The sequence below is a fragment of the Protomyctophum parallelum genome, assembly GCF_964188405.1.
Source record: "Protomyctophum parallelum genome assembly, chromosome: 1".
NCBI lineage: Eukaryota > Metazoa > Chordata > Actinopteri > Myctophiformes > Myctophidae > Protomyctophum > Protomyctophum parallelum.
Window position 1 is genome coordinate 21,969,406 of NC_139697.1, and position 21,524 is coordinate 21,990,929.

The 21,524-nt window shown below is 41.9% G+C and overlaps 2 protein-coding genes across 4 annotated transcripts; one reads left to right on the plus strand and one right to left on the minus strand.

The window, feature by feature from the left end:
* Positions 1-1,271: 1,271 nt before the first annotated feature.
* fam133b (family with sequence similarity 133 member B) lies at positions 1,272-21,373 on the plus strand. 2 transcript variants are annotated; one of them, XM_083778415.1, is made up of 11 exons: positions 1,272-1,412; positions 3,618-3,715; positions 7,429-7,507; positions 8,044-8,256; positions 8,352-8,384; positions 8,811-8,882; positions 9,834-9,932; positions 10,985-11,026; positions 17,201-17,293; positions 18,792-18,842; positions 20,119-21,373. In XM_083778415.1, the coding sequence occupies exons 1-11, from the start codon at positions 1,389-1,391 to the stop codon at positions 20,221-20,223; spliced, it is 909 nt and encodes a 302-aa protein (XP_083634541.1). In that variant the 5' UTR covers positions 1,272-1,388; the 3' UTR covers positions 20,224-21,373. The 2 variants fall into 2 exon arrangements, with proteins under 2 accessions (XP_083634541.1, XP_083634542.1); XM_083778416.1 differs by having other exon boundaries at positions 10,988-11,026.
* Positions 11,777-13,603, minus strand: LOC310868163 (E3 SUMO-protein ligase ZBED1-like). Of its 2 annotated transcripts, XM_083778431.1 has the most exons (4): positions 13,381-13,603; positions 12,731-12,917; positions 12,087-12,565; positions 11,777-11,814 (listed from the first exon to the last, which is right to left on the minus strand). In XM_083778431.1, the coding sequence occupies exons 1-3, from the start codon at positions 13,512-13,514 to the stop codon at positions 12,089-12,091; spliced, it is 798 nt and encodes a 265-aa protein (XP_083634557.1). In that variant the 5' UTR covers positions 13,515-13,603; the 3' UTR covers positions 11,777-11,814; positions 12,087-12,088. The 2 variants fall into 2 exon arrangements, with proteins under 2 accessions (XP_083634557.1, XP_083634556.1); XM_083778430.1 differs by lacking the exon at positions 11,777-11,814 and having other exon boundaries at positions 11,913-12,565.
* Positions 21,374-21,524: the final 151 nt, after the last annotated feature.

The following is a 21,524-nucleotide window of genomic DNA, read 5'->3' on the forward strand; positions in this document are numbered from 1 at the left end:
CAGTGTCACTATTGTGAAAAGCTGGGCGCAGTGTTTTTCTCAACAGTGACACTGTGAGGCAGGGTTGGCGAAAGGGCCTTTCTGCGTGGAGTTTGCATGTTCTCCCCGTGTCCCCTAGGGTAGCCAGAATTACTGTTGTGTTGGTTTAATGTGATTTAATTTTTAATTTTTCTTGAAAATGAAGACTAGATAGATAGATAGATAGATAGATAGATAGATAGATAGATAGATAGATAGATAGACTTTATTGATCCCGAAGGAAATTTGTTTTGTCTCCTATAGGGCAAAATGTGAAGCGCAGTATTACTTTCATATAACTGAAGGTTATACAATTAACTATTAATTAATTAAAGTATTCAATGACATGCTGTGGATTTGGGGTTTTTTTTGTCTGCAGGTATTAAAGGGATAGTTCAGAATTTTAACTTAAGCTGTATGAAATACTTGCCATTATAGTGGTTGCAACTGTAGGCCTATTAATTGATTGCCGTGGTGGGAGTTCTGCTCTGGTTTTGGTGAAATATTAGCTACGTAGTTCCGGTCATTTTGTGGGGGGCACTGGGGTCACACAAAACTAGCATCATTTGTATTGTTGACCTATTTCTAAAATATTAGTGCAACTTTCGTTCATTTTTGGCCCCTCTATCACACAGAACTGTATTTTTTGTGTCTATATCACTACGCCCAAAAATAGTTCCACGTGATAGAGGGGTCAAAGTTGAACGAAAGTTGAGCTAATATTTTAGAAATAGGTCAACAATACAAATGCAGGTAGCATATTACTCCGCTAGGTGGCAGACCTGCGTCTCCTAAATTCCTGCAGAAATTCTGCATTACAAATTAGCCATGTCCGACTATTATAAGCGACTTTGGGCTTTTTTTCTCAGTAAAGTTGCTTGTAAATATTTGTAGTTTCCTAACGTCGTTTACATTAAACCAATGATTCTCACACATTTCCATGTCAAGGACCCCCAGATTTATGGACCCTAGTGCCTGCCCTACATATAAAAATATGTTGTGCCAGGAACCCCCATACAAGATTCGTGTTGTTGTTAAAATGTTTTTGTTTTTGTTTTATTCAACATTTTGTCACATTTTTTTTTCCATGATTGTTTTGAATATGCGACGCGTTGTGAGCTTGTAGATCTGCATCTGCTATTTTCAAATAGACTACAGTTAGGATTTCTTTGGGCTTGTTTTCATGGACATGGTTGCTTATTTCTCTCACAGAATCTGGCATAACACTTACTGAAGCTGCGCCGCTGCAAGTCCTGCAACTGTGCAACAACAGGGCATGAATTGAACACAAACAAATGTGGCTAGCTATGTTAGCGTTAGCAATATAACGCTAATTGGCGTGATATTTTTATTCTGAGAAATAATTCGACATGGGGAAGAGAGACAACAGAGTGGTACGTAGTGTGGCAGATATTCCTTTTAAACCGTAAGAAAGTATAAAGCCCGAAACAGAATGGTACGTTAGCTGTGAAAGCGCCCTTAGCCAGCGAGTTATAAGTTAGCGTTAGCTTAGCTTATATCTACGTTTTAGCTCCGAGATGAGGTTCCGTGTCAGAATATCCCTGCATCGGGCGAAACCACCCCCTTTCCGCAGTATCGTTTACAAAAAGTGAAGGCATCCGAACCGAGCTACAGATGATAAACTTAGGACAGGAACGTAACATTTTAAGTCGGGTGTGAAACAACTGCTTACAAAGCGGTTGTTTGTCAGCCAGCACCATGCAGTACTGCGCATGCGGACGGGGGCTTGACTGATTTCAGCAGTTGTTAAAATTGTACGCGCCTGTCCCAATTGTATCATCTGTAGCTCGGTTCTGATACCTTTACTTTTTTAAAACGATACTGTGAAAATGGTTTTCGTCACTGTTTTCGGGCGTCTCAACCCCATTTCTACCCGTTAGCGTTAGCTAGCTAGGTAACCCGAGTAGCAAAGGCCTTTGTGGCACTTTCTGGCAGTTTATCGTTTAAAGTCGTGCGTTGAATCACTTCGTTGAATCAATAGTTTGTCTTCTGCTATAAAAAATAATGGCTCCTACGTGAATGTGTAGGCATACCTTTTTGTTGTTGCAATGTGTGTGTATCTTTGTTTTTTATGTACGTCGCAGGCAATTCAGACTTACTTTTAATGCATCTTGAGCTACTTGGCGCGAGCTCTTTAACTAGCGATGCTATAAATAGAGCAAGGTTAGCTTTTTCTTATTTGTAAACCGAAACGGATTTTCATTTTATGTTCATGTTTATGTTATCTTAGCCCTGTAAACATGACGCAACTTCACCCTGGTTTTTGCAGACGCTACATTTACAAATAATTAAAATATATAAACATTCGCATTTCAAATATAAAGTACTCACAAAGTGTCCCACGGGTGTTAGTTAGTAGCAGCGCCAGCGATTAGAATTTCTGCATCCCGCGTTGTTTAATAAAAAGCATTTTTATCCGAGGTGTTATTTTGCCATTGGCTTTCAACTACGCGCCCCTATCGGTCGGGAGGAGGGTGGCACTCGGTGTGTTCGATATAGGTACGCTGACCGCCCTGCCAATACAGACTAATAGGCGAGTGCGCTCCCGGTGTGCAACTGTGGATTTCCCAAACGAACCCCGTTTGAAAAAAGTAGCCGGAGAGCTCGGACAAAAATGCTTTTTATTAAAGAACGCGGGACGCAGCAATTCTAATCGCTCGCGCTGCTACTAACTAACACCCGTGGGACACTTTGTGAGTACTTTATATTTGAAATCTGAATGTTTATATATACGGAAATCTTGTAAATGCAGCGACTGCAAAAAACAGGGCAAAGTTACTGCATGACTGTCATGATAATTATCATGGCAGTCATGTTCCAGGGCTAATGTTATCTAGTCTTTGCATTGGAGAGAGGCCCTTTTTATCTGGTTCAGGCCAGGGTCCACAGTATTTGAGCAAGCAGCTGCAGCAGTAGTAGTAACATGCTGGAATCTTATGTTAACTTATCCATATACATTTGGCCTAGCCTAAGATTTACAATGTTATCGATTTGATCAAATGCATCTAGGAGAGTCTAAATCTTGGGCTACATTTGGCCCCGACCTTCCTATCGTGTACTCGCAGGGGTACCCAAAAGGTAGATCGCGATCTACCAGTAGATCACAAAGGCTCTGCAGGTAGATCACATGACATGCCCCTAAAGAATATCACATTTAAATATAAAAACAACTTTTGACATCTGCCTCTTGAATTAAGTTGACTTGATTGATTGACAAAAAAAAGTGCCTGTCAGCTCAAACCCATAATGCAATACTTTGTTTTCAAGAGTGTTGCTGCGCACAAATGTCGGTAGGCCTATATTACAAATGAAATGCAAAAAAAACTCTACCTATTCCATTTCTCCCCTTTCCCATTCCAAGTGCTTTATGCCAGCGTTGCGCTATTCCAAAGCCATTTTCAGCAATGGTATTATAATGTTTTCAGTGAGTAGATCTTGTTTAGCTGTTCATTTTGAAAGTAGCTCTCATGTCAAAAAAGAGCGGGCACCCCTGGACTGTACTGCATCTCATACATCACTTTAATTAAAAAAATGCCCACACGATAGAGTAATGCATCATGCCTCTTTGTGTGGTTCAGTCTTATGTCAATCCAATCGCTGCTGCAAGGGCCAGAGGACCCCCAGCGAACTCTGGACCATCTATTCAGGATTACCTCAGTAGACCTCGGCCAACATGGTGAGTATATATACACAGGCACAGCATTAATACTACTTATGACTGCCCTCCTCCCCCCTCCAGTTGCCATTTCAGATCATTATAACATTTGTAATAATGCACTTACCATATTGTGCCGAATAAGACTACTCTGATTATCGTCCCCCATTTTTCAAGACTCATTTGTGGGAAAAGAACATTGAATGTCAAATAGTCTAGCCCCGGTTTTATAATACGATACCTTTTTTTAGGATATTTCCTTTGGGAAAAAATGTAGTCTTATATTCAGCACAATACGGTACTCGGTAAGCCGCTTGAACGGCATTGTGCTTTTTTATATGTATAAATGGTAAATGGTGCATCTATATAGCGCCTTTATCCAAGGCGCTTTACATAGATTGTGCATTACATTCACCCATTCACACACACATTCATACACCGATGGCAGAGGAAACCATGTAAGGCACCAACCAGCACATCATGAGCAATTAGAGGTTCAGTGTCTTGCTCAAGGACACTTCGACACTAACTCTGGGGGAGCCCGGGTCCGAACTGGCGACCTTGCGGTTACCATCCGGCAGCTCTACCCCTGAGCCACCACCGTCCCCCCATACATATACAATTATATATTTATATACAGCATGTAACTATGTATGTGGGCCGATCGGTTGATTCATTGAGATATCTAGAATTCTAGATGGGTGATTAAGGACACCCCTAGAAAGGTACCTGGCAACCACTAGCTACCAGAACGACTTCAGTGAACCTCGGCATAGATTCTACACAGTCTCTGGAACTCCCACAAAAACATTTAAAAAACAACAAATTAAATCCCGTTTTGGTGCTTTAAGCATTGTTATGCTTTAGCTATTCAAAAAATAGCAGATCTACAAGCTCATAGCGCTGCACATTTTCAGATGGGGGGTCCGTGGTCAAATACAGATAATTCTGGGGGTCCTTATCCTGAAAAGGGTTGAGTACCACTGACATAGAAACATAGGTTTTTCAGAAAGCTTTTTAGATTTCGAAGACACTTTTTTCCTTAAAGGTGATATAGACAAGTTTTCAGCCAAAATTTTAAATATATATAAATGTATTCTTTTGGCCTTTTCCCCCTGTATCTTTCCCTATATTATGATGCTGAGGTGTTCTCCTGCAACAGCACACTCCCCATTTTCCCCCCTGTGGCTGAATGCACTGTTTATATCCACTACAGTTTACTACTCGGGACGTCGGAGGGGATTAAAACTTTTAGCCAATTGCAGTGCGAGGCTGTGACGGTGTGTTCAACCCAGCACTGCAGTATTATAATGAAAATGCGATGCGATTTCAATTGCAATGTATAATATCCCCATATCTTAGTTTCACTAACATTGTTCATGTGAAATAGTATGTTTATGATTTAATATGTAAGCCTATTGGAATTATGAGAATCGCTATGTATAGTGCATGGTTGGGTGGTGTGAAACTGAACAACACCAGCAGCAATAAGCACCCCACAGAACTCAGAGGATCCTTAGTCACAGAACAACTCGGACCCCAATAAAATCTCCTGTTTAGGCCTACATCAATATCGTTTTCGTTCATGTAGGTTGTATGTGCTTATTTGTTGAAATGGTGGAAGTGAGTAATAGTATTTCACACCGCCGCTCCACCGTGGCGACTGCCTGCCGGCCGGCCGGCTTGAAGCATGCATTCAACCCGTGCTCGCCAACGGTGACAGGCCGTCGCGGATCATCATAGCGATTTTTCTTCATTGCAATGAATAACCGTGGACAGAGTAGTTCACATGAATGAACGATGCTGTAGTGGCATGGGGCATTTGAGGGGCAATATGTTTTATATGCACGATTACAAATAAAAGAGAATTGAATTGAGAGCCAGTGAGTCTCCTCTATTTCCTACTTCCTCATTTGCGGGACTCTGTGTGATATTGCGATTATGCTACAGTTACCCTTAAAAAAACATGTCAACTCATGTCATTGTTGTAACTAAGATATCGATAGAAATTCATAATTTTGTAATGTCATATTTAGCCATACGAGCGCAATATCCATAGCGTCCCTCCCAGCAGCAAGAACAATCCCATAGCGTGAAGTGACCTGGCTCAGCCAATAGAATGAGGTGGGGGGTGGAGCTAGATATGCATTTGTTTGGAAACACTCACTCACTCACTTCTGTGTACAAACACTGGAAACTTGTCTATATCACCTTTAATCGTCCTCAGGTCTAAATGGGTCAAGTACCGCTACAACTGTGCAGATGGAGGGAGGATGACAGCTAACTGTTAGTTACTGTAAATGGTGAGGTGTAATGAATTTACCCAGATGGATAACACTGTAGCATTTCATAATCCAGTTAGCTTTGGGGAAAACCCACTGAATTGCTTAGTTATGTAGCTTTACAGCCAACTACTTCAGCCGAATAACAAGCAACTCGGAAACGGTTGGTCCGATTTGTGATGTGAAAGTGTGAAAATGTCATGAACAAACATGCATCGGGCAATACAGAAGGTCAGGAGGTGTTGTTTGTTCCCACACAATGCAATGCCTCTTGGTTAACTGCTAGATCTGAGCTCCATAGTTTTGCTTCATGTTGGAAAGCTTAAACATCCCACTCCATTAGTGAACTCCGTTTCTTGAGCCACTTTTCAGAACAGTTATAGTTGGTAATGCAGAGTGTACAATTGGAAAATAATAAAATATAAAGTGCATAGGTTTCTGTGTTTACTCGGTATGAATGATTACAGTATCCTTCTCTCTACTCTAAATACGTTTTCTACAGCTAATGCTGGCGTCCCCCTATGACGGTCTTCCCCGCTGTATTGAATGCGACAATAAAAACGTTGCATTGTATCCCTGGATTCCTACGATGGAATGATGGACTTGTGTTCATGTGTTCGTGTTTATGTAGACAGCACTATAATTGTATTCTATATAGTCATAGCACGCCATAGTACATATGTATAGCATAGTAGTAAATATGTATAGTGTATGTATAGTTTCATTATATAGATATTCCACTGTTACTTTCTTAGCTTACGCATGTTTCATGATGAATGCTTTTATGTGATGTATTCCCATGCTTTTGTTCTTGCTTAAATGTAAGTCGCTCTGGATTAAGAGCGTCTGCTAAATGCCTAAATTGTAAATTGTAAATTGTGTTCCTGTGTTATGTATACCAGTGGTTCCCAAACCTTTTCATGTCAAGGACCCCCTAATTGACACTAATTAGCCCGCGGACCCCCATTTGAAAATGCATGCCAGGGACCCCCATAAGATGAGACTTTTACGGCTCTAGCAGTGATTCTAAACACGTTTAATTTCAAGGACCCCCAGTTTGACATGCATTAGGCTACGGACCCCCATTTAATGGCATTTCTATCTCTGAGACCCCAACTTAAATCAATGTTTATTTAACTCTTGAGTGTACAAATGGACCCGTTCCATTTGGTTCCAAACTATCATTTAGCTGGCGACCCCCTGGAACTCCCTGGGGGTCCCCGGACCCCACTTTGGGGACCACTGACCTATACCAAGTCTTTCTTTTTTTTTGTAAAATGAACTATGCATTATATAGGTAATCTCAAATGGAAATTGTGCCCATTTGAGTCGGCAGTAGAAATGTAATATAAACTGCTTATATTTCTTACACAAAAGCAAAACACAAGAAAAGAAACATTTCTGCAGAATGCATATTATTCTAGCTAAATGTTTCACTTCTTCTCTCTCCAGGGAGGAGGTCAAGGAGCAGCTGGAGAAGAAGAAGAAAGGCTCCAGAGCTCTGGCTGAATTTGAGGACAAGATGAACGAGGTACATCTCTCTCACCTGAACAGCAGATATTTGCCCTAAAACAGAAGTAGACATTCCCACCCCTTGATAGCAGTGTTAATTTAGTTATAGTCTTTGGAATAAAACTTCATGTAGTATAAAACTTCATGTAGTATATTTTAGTCATCTAAAATGTTTGTGTATCATATGATTTTAGTCTATTAAATCCAGTTGGCTTTTGTCGACAAAGCATTTTTGAGGGTCTTAATGGTATCGTAATGGTTGATTTTACACTTGCTGAAAATAGCACATCTACAAGCTTGTAGATATGCTATTTTCAGCATGCAGCCAAGTATAACATGACTTGTCTTTTAGTTCTACTGGATCTCTTCTCCACTCGTCCCTCCCTAACATTTTAGTCTCGTTTTTATTTGTTGACAATTGTCAATATATTTAGTCTTAGTTTAAAAAGGTAGTCGACGCACATTTATCGCCATAGTTTTAGTCAATGAAATCAACACTACTTGACGGATGGAGGGAAATGCAGTTGTGAAACATACTTGTACTGTTTTTCTCAGAGATGGAGGAAAGAGCTGGCTAAAAACCGAGAGAAGCGGTTAGGCGATGTCGACAAGGCAATAGAGAAGGAGAAAAAGGCAAAAGAGAAAGAGATAAAGACTGCCGAAAAAGAGAAGGAGAAAGCGGAGAAGAAGGAGAAAAAGGCAAAGGAGAAGGAGACAAAGACTGCCGAAAAAGAGAAGGAGAAAGAGGAGAAGAAGGAGAAAAAAGAGGTAGGTTTCTTCCCTGGCCGCACAAATATGTATCGGATTGAATTTGTGAAGATGTCCCTGCTTTTCTGACCCTTTTGGTTTTGTTTGTGTCTTAGAAGAAGAAGAAAGAGAAGAAGAAATCAAGCAGGGTGAGGAAAGCTCTCCCGTATTTTGATGTCTGAATGCCAACCTATGTCAGTGGTTTTCAACCCTTTGCATATCAAGACATTGACATGACATTTAGCCTCTCAGACCCCAAAACTATAGAAGATGCTATTGTTGGATAAGGTTTAGTTTTTGTCCACTATCCATGCTGCATTTTCTAAATTAAGTCATGCAGATGTTTAACAATAATGTAACTTAAGCGTAAAATGAAACCATTATACGCTCTCAAAAGTTAATCCTCTATGATGGTCCATTTGGTTATCAACTCTCCATCATTTAGCTGGGGACCACCTGGAACCTCCTCGAGGACCACTGGTTGAAAACCACTGCCCCATGTAATACACCCTTAGCTAGGTCAGTGGATGGCAATCAAGTCTAACGAGCTCTGCTTTGGTTATGTTTTGGTCAAGCATTCTTCATCTTCCTCCTCTTCATCGAGTTCTGATTCTTCCAGCAGTTCCGCCTCTGAGTCTGACGACGAGGTGAGTTGAGTCAGCGAGTCCTTTCTTAACCCCCATTGAGACCCGAGGCCGATTCTGCAAAATGTCTTCTACATTTTCTGAAGAACGTATGTTTCTATGTCAGCGGTTCTCAAACTACTTCATGTCAACGACCCCCAAAATTATATGTATTTGGCCGCCGACCCCCATCCGACAATATGATGTTCCACGGACGCCCAGAAGCAAATATTTGAGTTAAAAACGTTTGCTGTGAAAGAATATATAGTCATAGATTTGCACACGTTTTTACGATTAAAATGAAAAAGTTCTACAAGCTCGAGCTTGTAGATCTGCTATTTTTCAACAGCTAAAGTTTTAAGATAATGGTTAAAAGCTAAGGCGACACAAATGCATTCCACGTATTAAATGGTCTACCTGAGGCTGATTCTACAAATGCCTTCTAAATGAGTAGCGCTCAAACGTTTCATGCCATGGACCACCAAATTCCCTATGTTTAGCTGGAAATGTTTTGTGCCAGGGACCCCCAGAAGAGCAGATTTGAACTTATAGATCTGCTATTGAATAATCAACCAAAAATAAAAAAATATATACGGATGCTTTCCCGGGGTTATGAAACTTTGACAGCCGTAGCCAGTAGATGACAAACAACAATTAAAAACATACAACAGTTACAAATAAATATGGATTGACATCATTTTTGTTGACATTATTTTGTTTTATTTCTCTCCCCCCCCCCCCCCCCGCCATCAAGTTAATATTTTATTGATGATATGTCAGATAATCTTTGAATTGCTGAAGCATAGCTGCATTAAACCTTTGTTATTTTGTTTTATTTCTCTCTCCCCCCCCCCCCAAAAAAACAAATACTTTTAAGAGAAGGAAATACTGTCTATTTTAAGGAAGAACCCATCACTCCAACACCACAGAATAGACTAATGGATGAATGAATTGCATGTATTTCCTTTTTAACAGGATGAGAAGAAAAGTGTGAAGAAGAAGAGGAAACGGAAGAAGTCTTCAGCCAGGAGGGCGTCCGACGGCTCGGCAGCTGAATCCGACCCAGACGGCAAGGTTGGCCATGATATGTCCATTCAAACTGCATGTTCTGAAATCATTCTCGGGTCAAAATGCAATCGTAGTATTTACTACATGAAGGTTTTGCTGAACAAAAATATGTACGATGATGAAGAAAGGCAGTCGGGGCACACTGGGCTGTAGCTCCCAGAAGAAATTGTATGTAAGCGATTCAACCCGTGTGGGTTGTCACTGTCAGCACCTGATGAAGTCCTGCGGACATATTTCCGTCTTGAAGACTTCATATGGGCCACCTGCAAAAAAATAAGAGGGTTGGGGGGTGTATGTATGTATGCCACGGTGTGAATGAGACAAAGTCATCAAAACGCAGCATATACTTGCTACTAGTCAAGTGATCTCCAAAGTACAATCGGACAATTGGATTGTCTGTCCTGATGAAGGTCTAATCGACCGAAACGTCGACCTAATAAAGAGCAACATTTTGGCAAGTGTCTGACAGTGTGTGGGACCCTTTCTTTGTTTTTCAAAGATATCCTTTTTAATATATGCTCCATCTCTGCATCAGCCTTTTGCTAAAAAACTTCCAAAGTTGTCACAATGACAGCCTCCTGATAGTGGACAGGAGGGTATGGAACCAATTGAGGAATCGGTTAGAGGTGGTAAATTACATTTTGGATTCAAAGTAATTAGGTGATTAGAGACTGAAAGAGGTCGCAGGGATTTGTTATTGAGCTCCCAAAACATGGATGATCACCTCAATCTGAGCTTCAATTCTGATGGAAAAAAAAACGCAGCTATTATCATCGCTAAATAGTGTTTACAGAGGAAAATAATCAACGGGGAAGCAAACCGTTGCCGGTCGACGGAGACGCCAAGAAGCTTATTCTTTTTTAGATATGCTATTTTTCAACAGCTAAAGTATAACATAATGCTTAAAACACCAAAAGGGGTTCCCGTCCAGAATGGGTAAAAAAACAAAAACTGCTTACATGCGTCCATGTCATTCTAAATGCTTCCATATCAGTTTGGGGGTCCATGTCATTCTAACTGCTGCTTTGTCTTTTTTTCTGTCTTTTTCTTTTTCCAAGAAGAAGAAAAAAAGACCCAGGGAGGAAGGAGACAAAGAAAAGGTACATCTTCATTTTATCAACATTGTAGGTAGGGATGCACCAAAAGGGAAATTCTTGGCCGAAACCGAATATAGGAAACAGTTGGCCGAAAACCGAATACCGAATAGCTGAATACATATTTGTTGTAAAGCTACCTGATTATGGCAAAAGACATGATTATGGCAAAACCTAACTTAAATAATAAACACTTATGGGTCCATTAAAAAAACATCTAATTAATTGGAGGCTTTGTGATTAATTCATCTCAATTAATCACATATCAATGGGCCTATTTGACCTGAGCAGTGAGCTTTTCTTTCTACATAAGCATTGGCAATAAAACAAGTAGTAATAATAATAGTGATAATATTATTTATATAAAGTAGTGGTGGGCATAGATTAATTTTTTTAATCTAGATTAATCTCACTGCAATTCTGGAGTTAATCTAGATTAATCTAGATTAAAATGGCTCATTTGAACTCTGCCGAAGGCATTGAAAATATGTGTGCGCTACCTAAATAATGACCAGAAGTAAATCCTTGAACGGGCCACGTGGCCCATTAGACCAGGAGCCCTATCATAATTGGTAATGAAAATATAATAATGTTCAATACGATGTACGTGTGTTATACATTGTTTATTCAGTTAAACACGAATAACCATAAACACGTTACCATACAGGCAATTTGGAACAGTGGGTGCAAGAACAACCCCCTTTTCTGGGATATGACATTAATTAAACTGTAAACCTAGAGGTGATGAAGAACTGTTTACAGTCAGTAGCTTTGTGACATGACTTGAGTCCAACCTCTACCTCTACCTCTTCCACCAGTCACTCACCTCCAGTGTGGGGCGTCCCAATCCCAACCCTGGGGCTTCCTATTCCCTCTCCTACTGTACCTCATCAGTACTGGGGTTTCCTATTCCCTCTCCTACTGTACCTCATCAGTACTGGGGTTTCCTATTCCCTCTCCTACTGTACCTCATCAGTACTGGGGTTTCCTATTCCCTCTCCTACTGTACCTCATCAGTACTGGGGCTTCCTATTCCCTCTCCTACTGTACATGATTTGAGTCCAACCTCTACCTCTCCTTCTTCCACCAGTCACTCAGACACACCAGCTTGTTCACATTGTCTGGTGACAAACTAGATCTTTTTTTCTGTACAATGTGGCCTGCTAAAGAGAACAGTCTCTCGCATGGGACAGTTGTGGCAGGAGTCCCCAAGTACTTCTGGGCAATGTGGGCCATCTTACCATAAACAGCAGTGTGCTCTGACCACCACTTCAGTGGACACTGATCTAAACTGGCACTGGGCTCTACCTTGTACCTCTCTACAACATTGTCTACTACTGGTATCTCGTCTTCTGACTCTGACTCTGATCCCATCAGCAGTAGGGCTGTCTTCTTTTGAGGTGGCTCAGGGTTCTCCTCCCTGGGCGGCTGCAGAGCAGGTTCTTCTGCCCTCACCAAGTCACTCAGCTTTCCCCACACTGGCTCCCTCTCTGCTCTGGGCAGGCATTTGAGATCTTTGAAGCGTGGGTCCAGAGCAGTGGCCACCTTTTGATGAAAAATAAAATAAAGATTGATGGAAGAAAATGTAACTTTCAAAATCCTCCATATTTCTTCATGACTCATTCATCTATCCATTTATCAATCTTCTGGCTTAACAGTCTATAATGGTCAGCCAATACAGTTATCTTCTGGTCAGTACGTGTCACATACCTTCAGCCATTCCAGGTTTGTTTTCTCCCTCCGCTGGTTGAGGTCTTTGATGAAGGCAGTCTTGAAGCGCACAATGTAGGCAGGATCATCATCAGAGATCTTCATTGCTCGCAGGAGATGACACAGGGCAGGTAAAACGACAGAGCAGGAGACATACTTTTCCCCACCAAGGAGCTCAGTGACGTACCTACACACACACACACACACACACACACACACACACACACACACATTAAGAGGGGTGAATTGACACCAAAAACGACGCCACAATGTCACAGCAGGACACACGCGCGCACACACACACACACACACAGAGCATAGCACACAGAGGACAGTACACACACACAGTTGCACACAGACATCACAGCCCCAAACACAGCACGGCCACACACAGACAGCACAGCCCCAAACAAACAGCACAGCCACACACACACACACACACACACACACACACACACACACACACACACACACAGAGCAGTGTGCACTGTGCACACACACACAGCCACACACACACACACACACACACAGCCACACACACACACACACACACAGAGCAGTGTGCACACACACACACAGCAGTGTACACACACACACACACACACACACACACACACACACACATAGAGCACAGCACAACACACACTTACTTGCATGGCTCCAGCAGTTTCTCCAGCTTTGCCAACTTCTCATATTCAGCATGTGTTGGGAGGGCCAGCTTGTGGGTCTGCTGAGCCAGCGTTGCGTGCACTGCGTCTCTGTTGCGCCTCAAACGTGTGATCATCGCTAGGGTTGAATTCCAGCGTGTTGGAACGTCTTGCACGAGTGACTCCTGGTCTTGTTCAAGGGATGCTTGCTGGGCATTCAGCTCGTCTGAGTTAGCCGGACTGTGTTTGAAATGTCCGACCACTTTTCTACACTTGGCCAGTACACCATCAAAACCACCATCCCGAAGTGACATTACAACGGCCCTCTGTACAAGATGAGCAACGCAGGGCAAGTGCTCAAATGGTAATATTCTCCCTGCTGCTATCATGTTGGGAGCGCTGTCGGTTCCAATGGTGGTGATTTTTTCAGCTATGCCCCACTGATTAGCGACGTCGAGAAACTGTCTGGCACAAGCTTCTGCAAAGTGGCGCTCCTCCGTTTTAATCACACCTGACGTTATAGGAGAGACAAAGTAGATCAGAATAAGTTTGCTATTAATAGGAGACTTACAATTAGCAGGCTGGCGTTGTTGTGGCTAGCTAGCAAACGTATAATGTTGGCTGGTGGTAAAATAAATCAATCGATCCCTGATAACGTTAGCTAAAGCTGTGTAAATGTTAGGCTGAATTAGTGATATATTACATGCCGCGGTGGGGTTGGTTTCAGGTTGGATATTCAGCCAGGATGGCTGGGTATCCAGCCCGAGACCAACTTCACCGTGGTAAATTAATTTAAATTACAAAACGTACCTAAGGCGAACGAGTGAAGTTCCCAGCTGACATCGATGAGGTGTACAGTAACGCCAAGGTAGTTGTCGTTTTTGACAGATGTCCAATGGTCCCCAGTCAGTGCTACACACGCCGCCCCGGCCAACTTTTCATCTTTCGCAGCTTTCTCTGCGGCGTACTGGTCATGGATTCTCCTTGTGATAGTTCGTCTCGCAGGTAGTTTGTAAGATGGGTCGCCTGTGGCCGCCTGGAGAAGAAGCTCGAGCCCATCATCTTCAACCACACTGATAGGCCGGCAGTTGATGGCAATCCACTGAGCTAGGAGGTTAGTTAGCTTGGCTGATAGAGTTGGGCTGACGGGCTTGCCACGGTTGCACTCCAACATTGTAGTTTGACGAACACTTTTCCCCGGAGCCATATTAGTGCTTGGCCCGCCGGCAGCTTCGCTATCATCAACCAACGCAAAGGGATGCTTGTGCGTTAGGTGATACTTCAGACTTGAAGAACTCCTACAGTAAGCCATTTCTGCTTTGCACAGGGTGCAAACCACCTTGTTCTTGTCGAGGTTTCCATTGGGAAGCTTCTTGTAAAGAAATTTCCCCTGAAGCAAACCTGGGTTCACAGAGTCCTGCATGCTGACGTTTGATGTGGCACGCCGCACTGTTCATTAATTTCACCCGTGTCCGGTTAGGTTAGGATTTGTTACCGCCCCGCTCTCAGAGTAATTTATTTCACCTTGTCCCTGTTAGGTTAGGACTTCTCCCTCCCACAGAGTAATTCCGGCGTCCGCCAGGTAAAACTATCAAAGTGAAATTCCTAGTTTGCTCGCTTTATGCAGTCAATGCAGACCCAGCTCTTAGACCCAACTTTGAGAATAGATTAATGGCGATAATTTTTTTGACGCGCGATAATATTCTCGCGTTAACGCAGCACGTTAACGCCGATAACGGCCCAGCATTAATATAAAGCTTCTCTGAGTACTTAGACACTTTTCAAGGAGAACATGAGAAAACAAATAAAAACAACTTTATTAGAGAAAAACTAAGACTATGGAATAAAATAAATTAAAGTGGAATGAGATAGCAATATTCCAGAGGTGGGTTTGAATTTATAGGTGGTGGCATGTCTCTGAGTTTTGGGAAGTGCATAGTTTTGACAGGTCTGCCTACTGTGGACAGTGAGTGAAACCCTGACCATTAAACATGGGCAGACGCAACGATACAGTATCATTCATTGTTAAAGCTCCAAATGATATTCCCATTCGTCTTTGTGTCTGGCCATGTAAACGCAGCAGCGAGTGTGAGGTGTTGGGGAACGGATGGAAAGTACATAGTGTTAAAACTAACGTTAGCTCCCATGCTAGCTATAGCTTTCCTCGTCAACAGAACACCACCCGTCCACAGATCGGGTGGAACTTGGAAGAGCTGCTGATATCACGTTGCTTCTGCCCGTGGATGGGAAATAAGATTTAAAAGGCTATGGAAGCGTGGATTAAAGCACAGATGTATGCAATAAAGTTGTGTCGGATCTGCCTGTGCATTGAAGCATTCCGTGACTGCTGCTCACTGTTGTGTTGTGACTGGCTGGCTGTGGCTGCTGCCTGCTGAGCTGATGCATAGTTAATGAGCGTCATAAGCATGCACCCTTCCTGCGCTGAAAGTAGCAGATCTACAAGCTATCTACCCGTCGCAATGCACAGCGCGTTGGGCTTGTACATCTTTGTTTTCCCCGCAGTTTAGTTCGATTCACAACTTTAGGACCACTACTACTATTCGGTGATATTTTTCGGCTTATTTGAGCCGAAACCGAATAGGCCGAAAATACATTTTTAGCCATTTTCGGCCGAATATCTTCGGTGGCCGAATTTTCGGTGCATCCCTAATTGTAGGGCTTTCACTTCTGTAAATTTTACTTCAGGATATCTGAATTACTGCGACCAACAGGCTCTGTGCAATAAGCGTTGTTTTGACCAGAAATATCGCCTGGGAGGGGGATTTGGAGACTGTTGTTACTGTGAGAGTGAGGTCTAGCCAAGACTAAAGTAACTGAAAGCGTGCGTGCACGTGCAATCAAGTTGGCGCAGCCCAGTGTCTAAGCTAACAGATAGCCATCCGAAGCTAATGTGAGTACCGGTAGCCTTTTTATCAGATCGGATCAAACACGTTTTATACAACCGAATAAACGTAGCAGACGTATTTTGGCGGCGGCGCTTCCCGACAAATAATGCAGGCTAAGTTTTTTTTGGCGGGGAAACGGTTCATTTCAGCGCAACACAAGCATAAATCATTCGAAAGGAATCCCACTTAAAAAATACACCAAAGCAATTTATACTTGCGCAAACATCTGCTTTTCTTAAACAAATATCTCTGTTCCGTCTACCTTCTCTTCCCCTTTCCACATAGGGCTGCTTGTTCTTTAGTTCCTATCTATCTCTGCTTCTGTGAAGTGTAAATGATCTTTTGACATTGACTCCACGAACGCCCAGGGGTCTTTAGGGCCATTAAATCAGAGCGCCCGGCGATTTGCAGCAACTGAGCACATTTAGCAACGCACCAGGCGCTATCCCGGGTGTATAGCTGAAGTAGCTTGATGTAGCCAAAACAACCCCGTTGCGATTGACAACAACGGGAGGTATGATTAATTCTAACGCGACTAGCGACGGGACCGCGATGGCCCGTCAAAAGCATAATCTTTGCTTAGAATTGGACGGGTGGATTTAGATCAATACAAGAGTTATTCACGTTTTTAGCTTTTCGGTCTCATCCACTAAAATCGGGGGGAACATTTTGGATGACGTCCGATTCGGAAATTACATCGAATGTTGCCCAACAGACGCTCCCAGCCTGTGGAGCGATGCGATCGGTTTTGATATCACTAAATCTCTGTCCTTTTATTAATCTCCGTCCTGAGCGCTGGTCGTTAATATTTGATAGGACGGGGAACTCCGTTTATGCCACTCCGGGTGTTAACAAGGGTCGGTTATCAGTCATAAAAAAGTACAATATTCCTTTTGTCGTTCTCATGTTTGCCACAGGATGAAAAAAGCCGCCGGAGGAAGAGGAAGGCAGAGCGAAGCCATAAAGACTCGTCCTCGGAGTCCTCAGCTGATTCTGAAGAGGAGGAAGGAGTAAGTATATCGATGTATACAGCAACAGATTAGACTTTAATTATCCCTGGAGGGAATTTCTGGCGTCACCACCAACGGCAGCAGTAAGAGTGAAACGCAGGAGAGTCTGCACCCTCCGGTGTGAGAGTAAAAGTCAAGAACCAAACCAAACAAAAGCAGGGTTTACTCTTTTTCTATTTCTTCGGAATCCCTTTGCCTCTTTTTCAGTCCCCTGCTAATTGGACAAGGGGCATTTGGTGAGATGGTGATAAAAAAACTGAACTGATGTTCTGTAACACAAAGCTAAAACAAGTTACAAAAAACACGAGTAACCAGCTGCTCACAGGAGGTAAAAAGATATAATAAAAAATATTCTCGCACGGATCAAACGGGACCAAGACATGGAAAAACAACAGACCATCCGGGCACTCAAGAGTAAAAAGACCAACAGCCTTTATTTAATTAAAAGTCAACTGCCAACATGTTTCGACCAGAGAGGTCGAAACATGTTGGGAGTTGCCTTTTTAACGTTTTAATTCAATAAAGGCTGTTTCTCTTTTTACTCGAGTGCCCGAATCGTTTGAACTTCATATTGACAAGAGACTGCTTATGAAAAGTGTGTCATGTATCCCTTGACACTGGGATATTGTATTTCTTATGGTTTGCAAAATTGTCCGCTAATGCAGAATCTTCCGATACAGTTGAATATCCCCTTTACATTTACATTTTCAAATAGTTTTATGAAAGTGTTCTGTTCTCATAATGGCAAACACGCTCACACAAGTACACTTGGGTGGTGCGTTGGTTCATGACTAGACCAATTGGCAAGATATCTATTTCCATTGTGCTTGAATAGAAACGGATAATCTAAAAGTAGCCTTCTCATTGACTTGCAAGTACCTTACATAAATGAACGCAAACAATTGGATTTTCATTTTTTAATAAACTGCAATGGAGCAAGATATCTTGCCAAATTGACTCCTTAGATCATGGCAAGGTACTATGCATTGCAAGATTACTACGCTGCTACCAAAAGTGTTCTTTTGCTTTAAACAATTTTTGTGCCAGGTATGTTTGCACGGAAGGAGTATGTCTAGGTGATTTGCAGTAGCTATATGCCATTTCCACTAAATGCATTTCCTTGTATGGTTTGCACCGCTATTAACCTGGCTGAGATTAGTTGCAGAATAGCCATGTATGCAAGAATACTTCTTGTATATTAGACCATTTTATTTTTAGCAAAACCTAATGCATATCAGTTCATTTAAACCGAGCTAACTTGCATTGTTGTCTTTATGTTGGGAACTATTCATTTCTTATTCTTTGTCTTGCAACAAACAATATATGCAAAGATATCGCACAAGATAATGTCCAGAAATACTGTATGTGCCCCGTTGGCAAGTGTTGCAACAAGTTAAAGATGGTTAACCTGGCAGTTGGGTCATTTTTCTCTCTATAGTGGCTTTATGGCAGTCTAACTATTTTGTGGTTTCTCATTTCTACTTTTTCACCTAACCAGGTTGAAGCCAAGAAGAAAAAGAGAAGTAGTGAAGAGAAGGACAGAATTACAGTAAGTACATTACGTCAATGACGTTTATTGGACACAATGCATCAGTTTGGTTTCGCACTAAGCTGAAGAGAAAAAGACTAGTATCAGAAGAGAGATTAACTGGTTTATGGCCACCCTAATTAACGGTGGATTGTGCCTTCTACCTGCACTATTCATATGTTTAATTCGTCATTTTAATGCCAATAGAAAAATCCGTGACATACACACTATCTCATTTTAACACGGCAATCCTATAGTATTATACCCAGTCCTGATGGTGGTGGTAACTTCACCATTATGCAGATTTTGACCAAATAGAGCTAATCTGGCGATATCCCCGATTATAGGGAATTAAAGATGACGTCAAATGGCCATAAGGGATTTATTGATTCATTACGTCAATAGCCATAAGGGGGTTAATAACAATGTACTGTGGAGTTGGCATGTTGTCCCCTAGGGCAGTGGTTCCCAAACCTTTTCATGTCAGGGACCCCCAAATTGACACTAATCAGCCCGCGGACCCCCATTTGAAGAGATATGCCAGGGACCCCCATAAGAGAAGATATTTACGGCTCTAGCAGTGATTCTCAACCTGTTTAATTAAGGACCCCCAGTTTGACATGCATTAGTCATTTAATGGCATTTCTATCTCTGGGACTCCCTATTTATATATATATTATAAAATCAACTCTTGTGAGTGTACAAATGCATTTGTAACTCTGAGTCAAATTCCATTTGTAACTCAGAGTCTCAGAGTTACAAACGGTAAACTGTTTGTTTATTAAGGGTCCATTTGGTTCCTAACTATCCTTTAGCTGGGGACCCCCTGGAAGGTAGGTACCCTCACAAAAACATGCATTAATGTAGTAAGTAAAAATAAACATTTTACTGAATTTAAAACCGCACACAAAAATGTCTGTTTGAAAATGACAGTTTTCTGAAAAAGCTATGTTTCTATGTCAGTTGTTCTTCGATTTTTCTAAAATAAATTTTTTACATTTTTTTACAGCGACACATAGAGACGACGATAGCGCACGATCACGCAGATTTCGGCCGTTTTTTGGTAAATTACATCCAACATTAGCGATATTAGCGAAAAAATGCTACTTTTTGCTCCGTTGAACCCTAGATAACTGACATTGATTGACATTCCGTTAATTCCGTGAACGGGAGGTTTGTATTTTTAGCAATAATCCGTTTTTTCCGTTAATTGTAGCCCAGTATTCAGTATTCAATCCATCACACTTCACATTGTGGAAAGGCCTGTTAATGTTTTGCACCTTCCTACCTCCAACAGGACAAATCGAAAAAGAAGCGTAAAAAGAAGCATAAGAAGCACGGGAGGAAGAAGAAGAGGAAGACGGCGGCGGCGTCTCAGTCTGCCTCCGATGATATCGAATAAAGCCTAATTTATACCCTGTTGCACGGCGGCCGCATCACTCCACACCAATGATCCAACTAAGAATTTAGATCTCCACCTGAATAGTTAAAAGTTATTTTCATCGAGCGACACTTCACTCGAAGTGTGAATTTGCCCTGCCAACTGCAGCTTTACACCTCCGTCTTTATGTCAGTTCACTAGTTAGGTTTGGCTTTGGTTGGTTGGTTGTAATGTTTTTTTGTTTGTTTTTTACCCTCTCCACATCCAACTTTGGTGATATCGGCAGAGTAAAGAGGCCAACAGATTTCTAAACCTGGTGATATCAGCCGAGTAAAGAGGCCAACAGATTTCTAAACCTGCGTTCCTCCTAGACGAAGGATGGTGGTGGGGAACAGTAAAGACTAGCTTTGGGGTTAAGGGCCCTTTAAAGTGGCAAATCAACATTTTTCTTTTTCTTTTTTTTTGTTAGTTAGATTGTATTTTAAGGTCAGTTACAGGGACAGATTCAATTTTCAAATCTGTCCTTGTTCGACCTGACATTTGTGGATCTTATCTACTTGGGCTTTTAATAATTCACAGTGTGAGTTAATTCCTCATTTACCAGAGCGGGGCAATGCTGTTGGGTTGTGGAACAGATTTAGCCAATACAAGAGCCCATTGTGCTCCCTGCAGATAATCTTCTATTGTTTTAATGAGTCCTGTTCCACCTTTGTATGCTGGCCCTCTCGGAGTCGAGGGATAATTTATAGTCTACTACTTCATTGCACAACCCTTTTTGACAAGTGTCGCTTAACAAAAATGATGCATTTCCAACTGAAAAGAAACAAGGAAAATGTGTCGTCTTTGTCGAGTTGTGCAGTAAAGTACGAATTCGCCTCTACTGTCTGCTTTATGCCCAGACCCCTCCGATCTCTTAACGCTGAAGTCGGTTGGACAGTGAGGCCTTTATGCTAGTGCCTGTGTCATGCATGTACACCTGATGACCTCTCTCTTTGTCTTGCCAGCCTCATATTGAAGTTGGGCTTGTCATGAAAAATGTTTATTACGTGGTCAAAATTCGTAGCCTACCGGGGGAATATAGTTCCCTTTCCATTAGATGTGATGAGTTTGACAGCAGTGTAAAATGTATACAGTAAACGATGACTATTCATTAAAGTGTTATTGTTTTAGACTTGACAACTTTTATTTAGTTGGCACAGACGTTTTATCACCTTGGATTAATTTATATCTTAAATTCACTGTTTATCGTGTCGGTTAGAGTCGTACTAGACCAGTGGTTCTCAACCAGTGGTCCGGAGACCAAATGGACCCTTATAGCATTA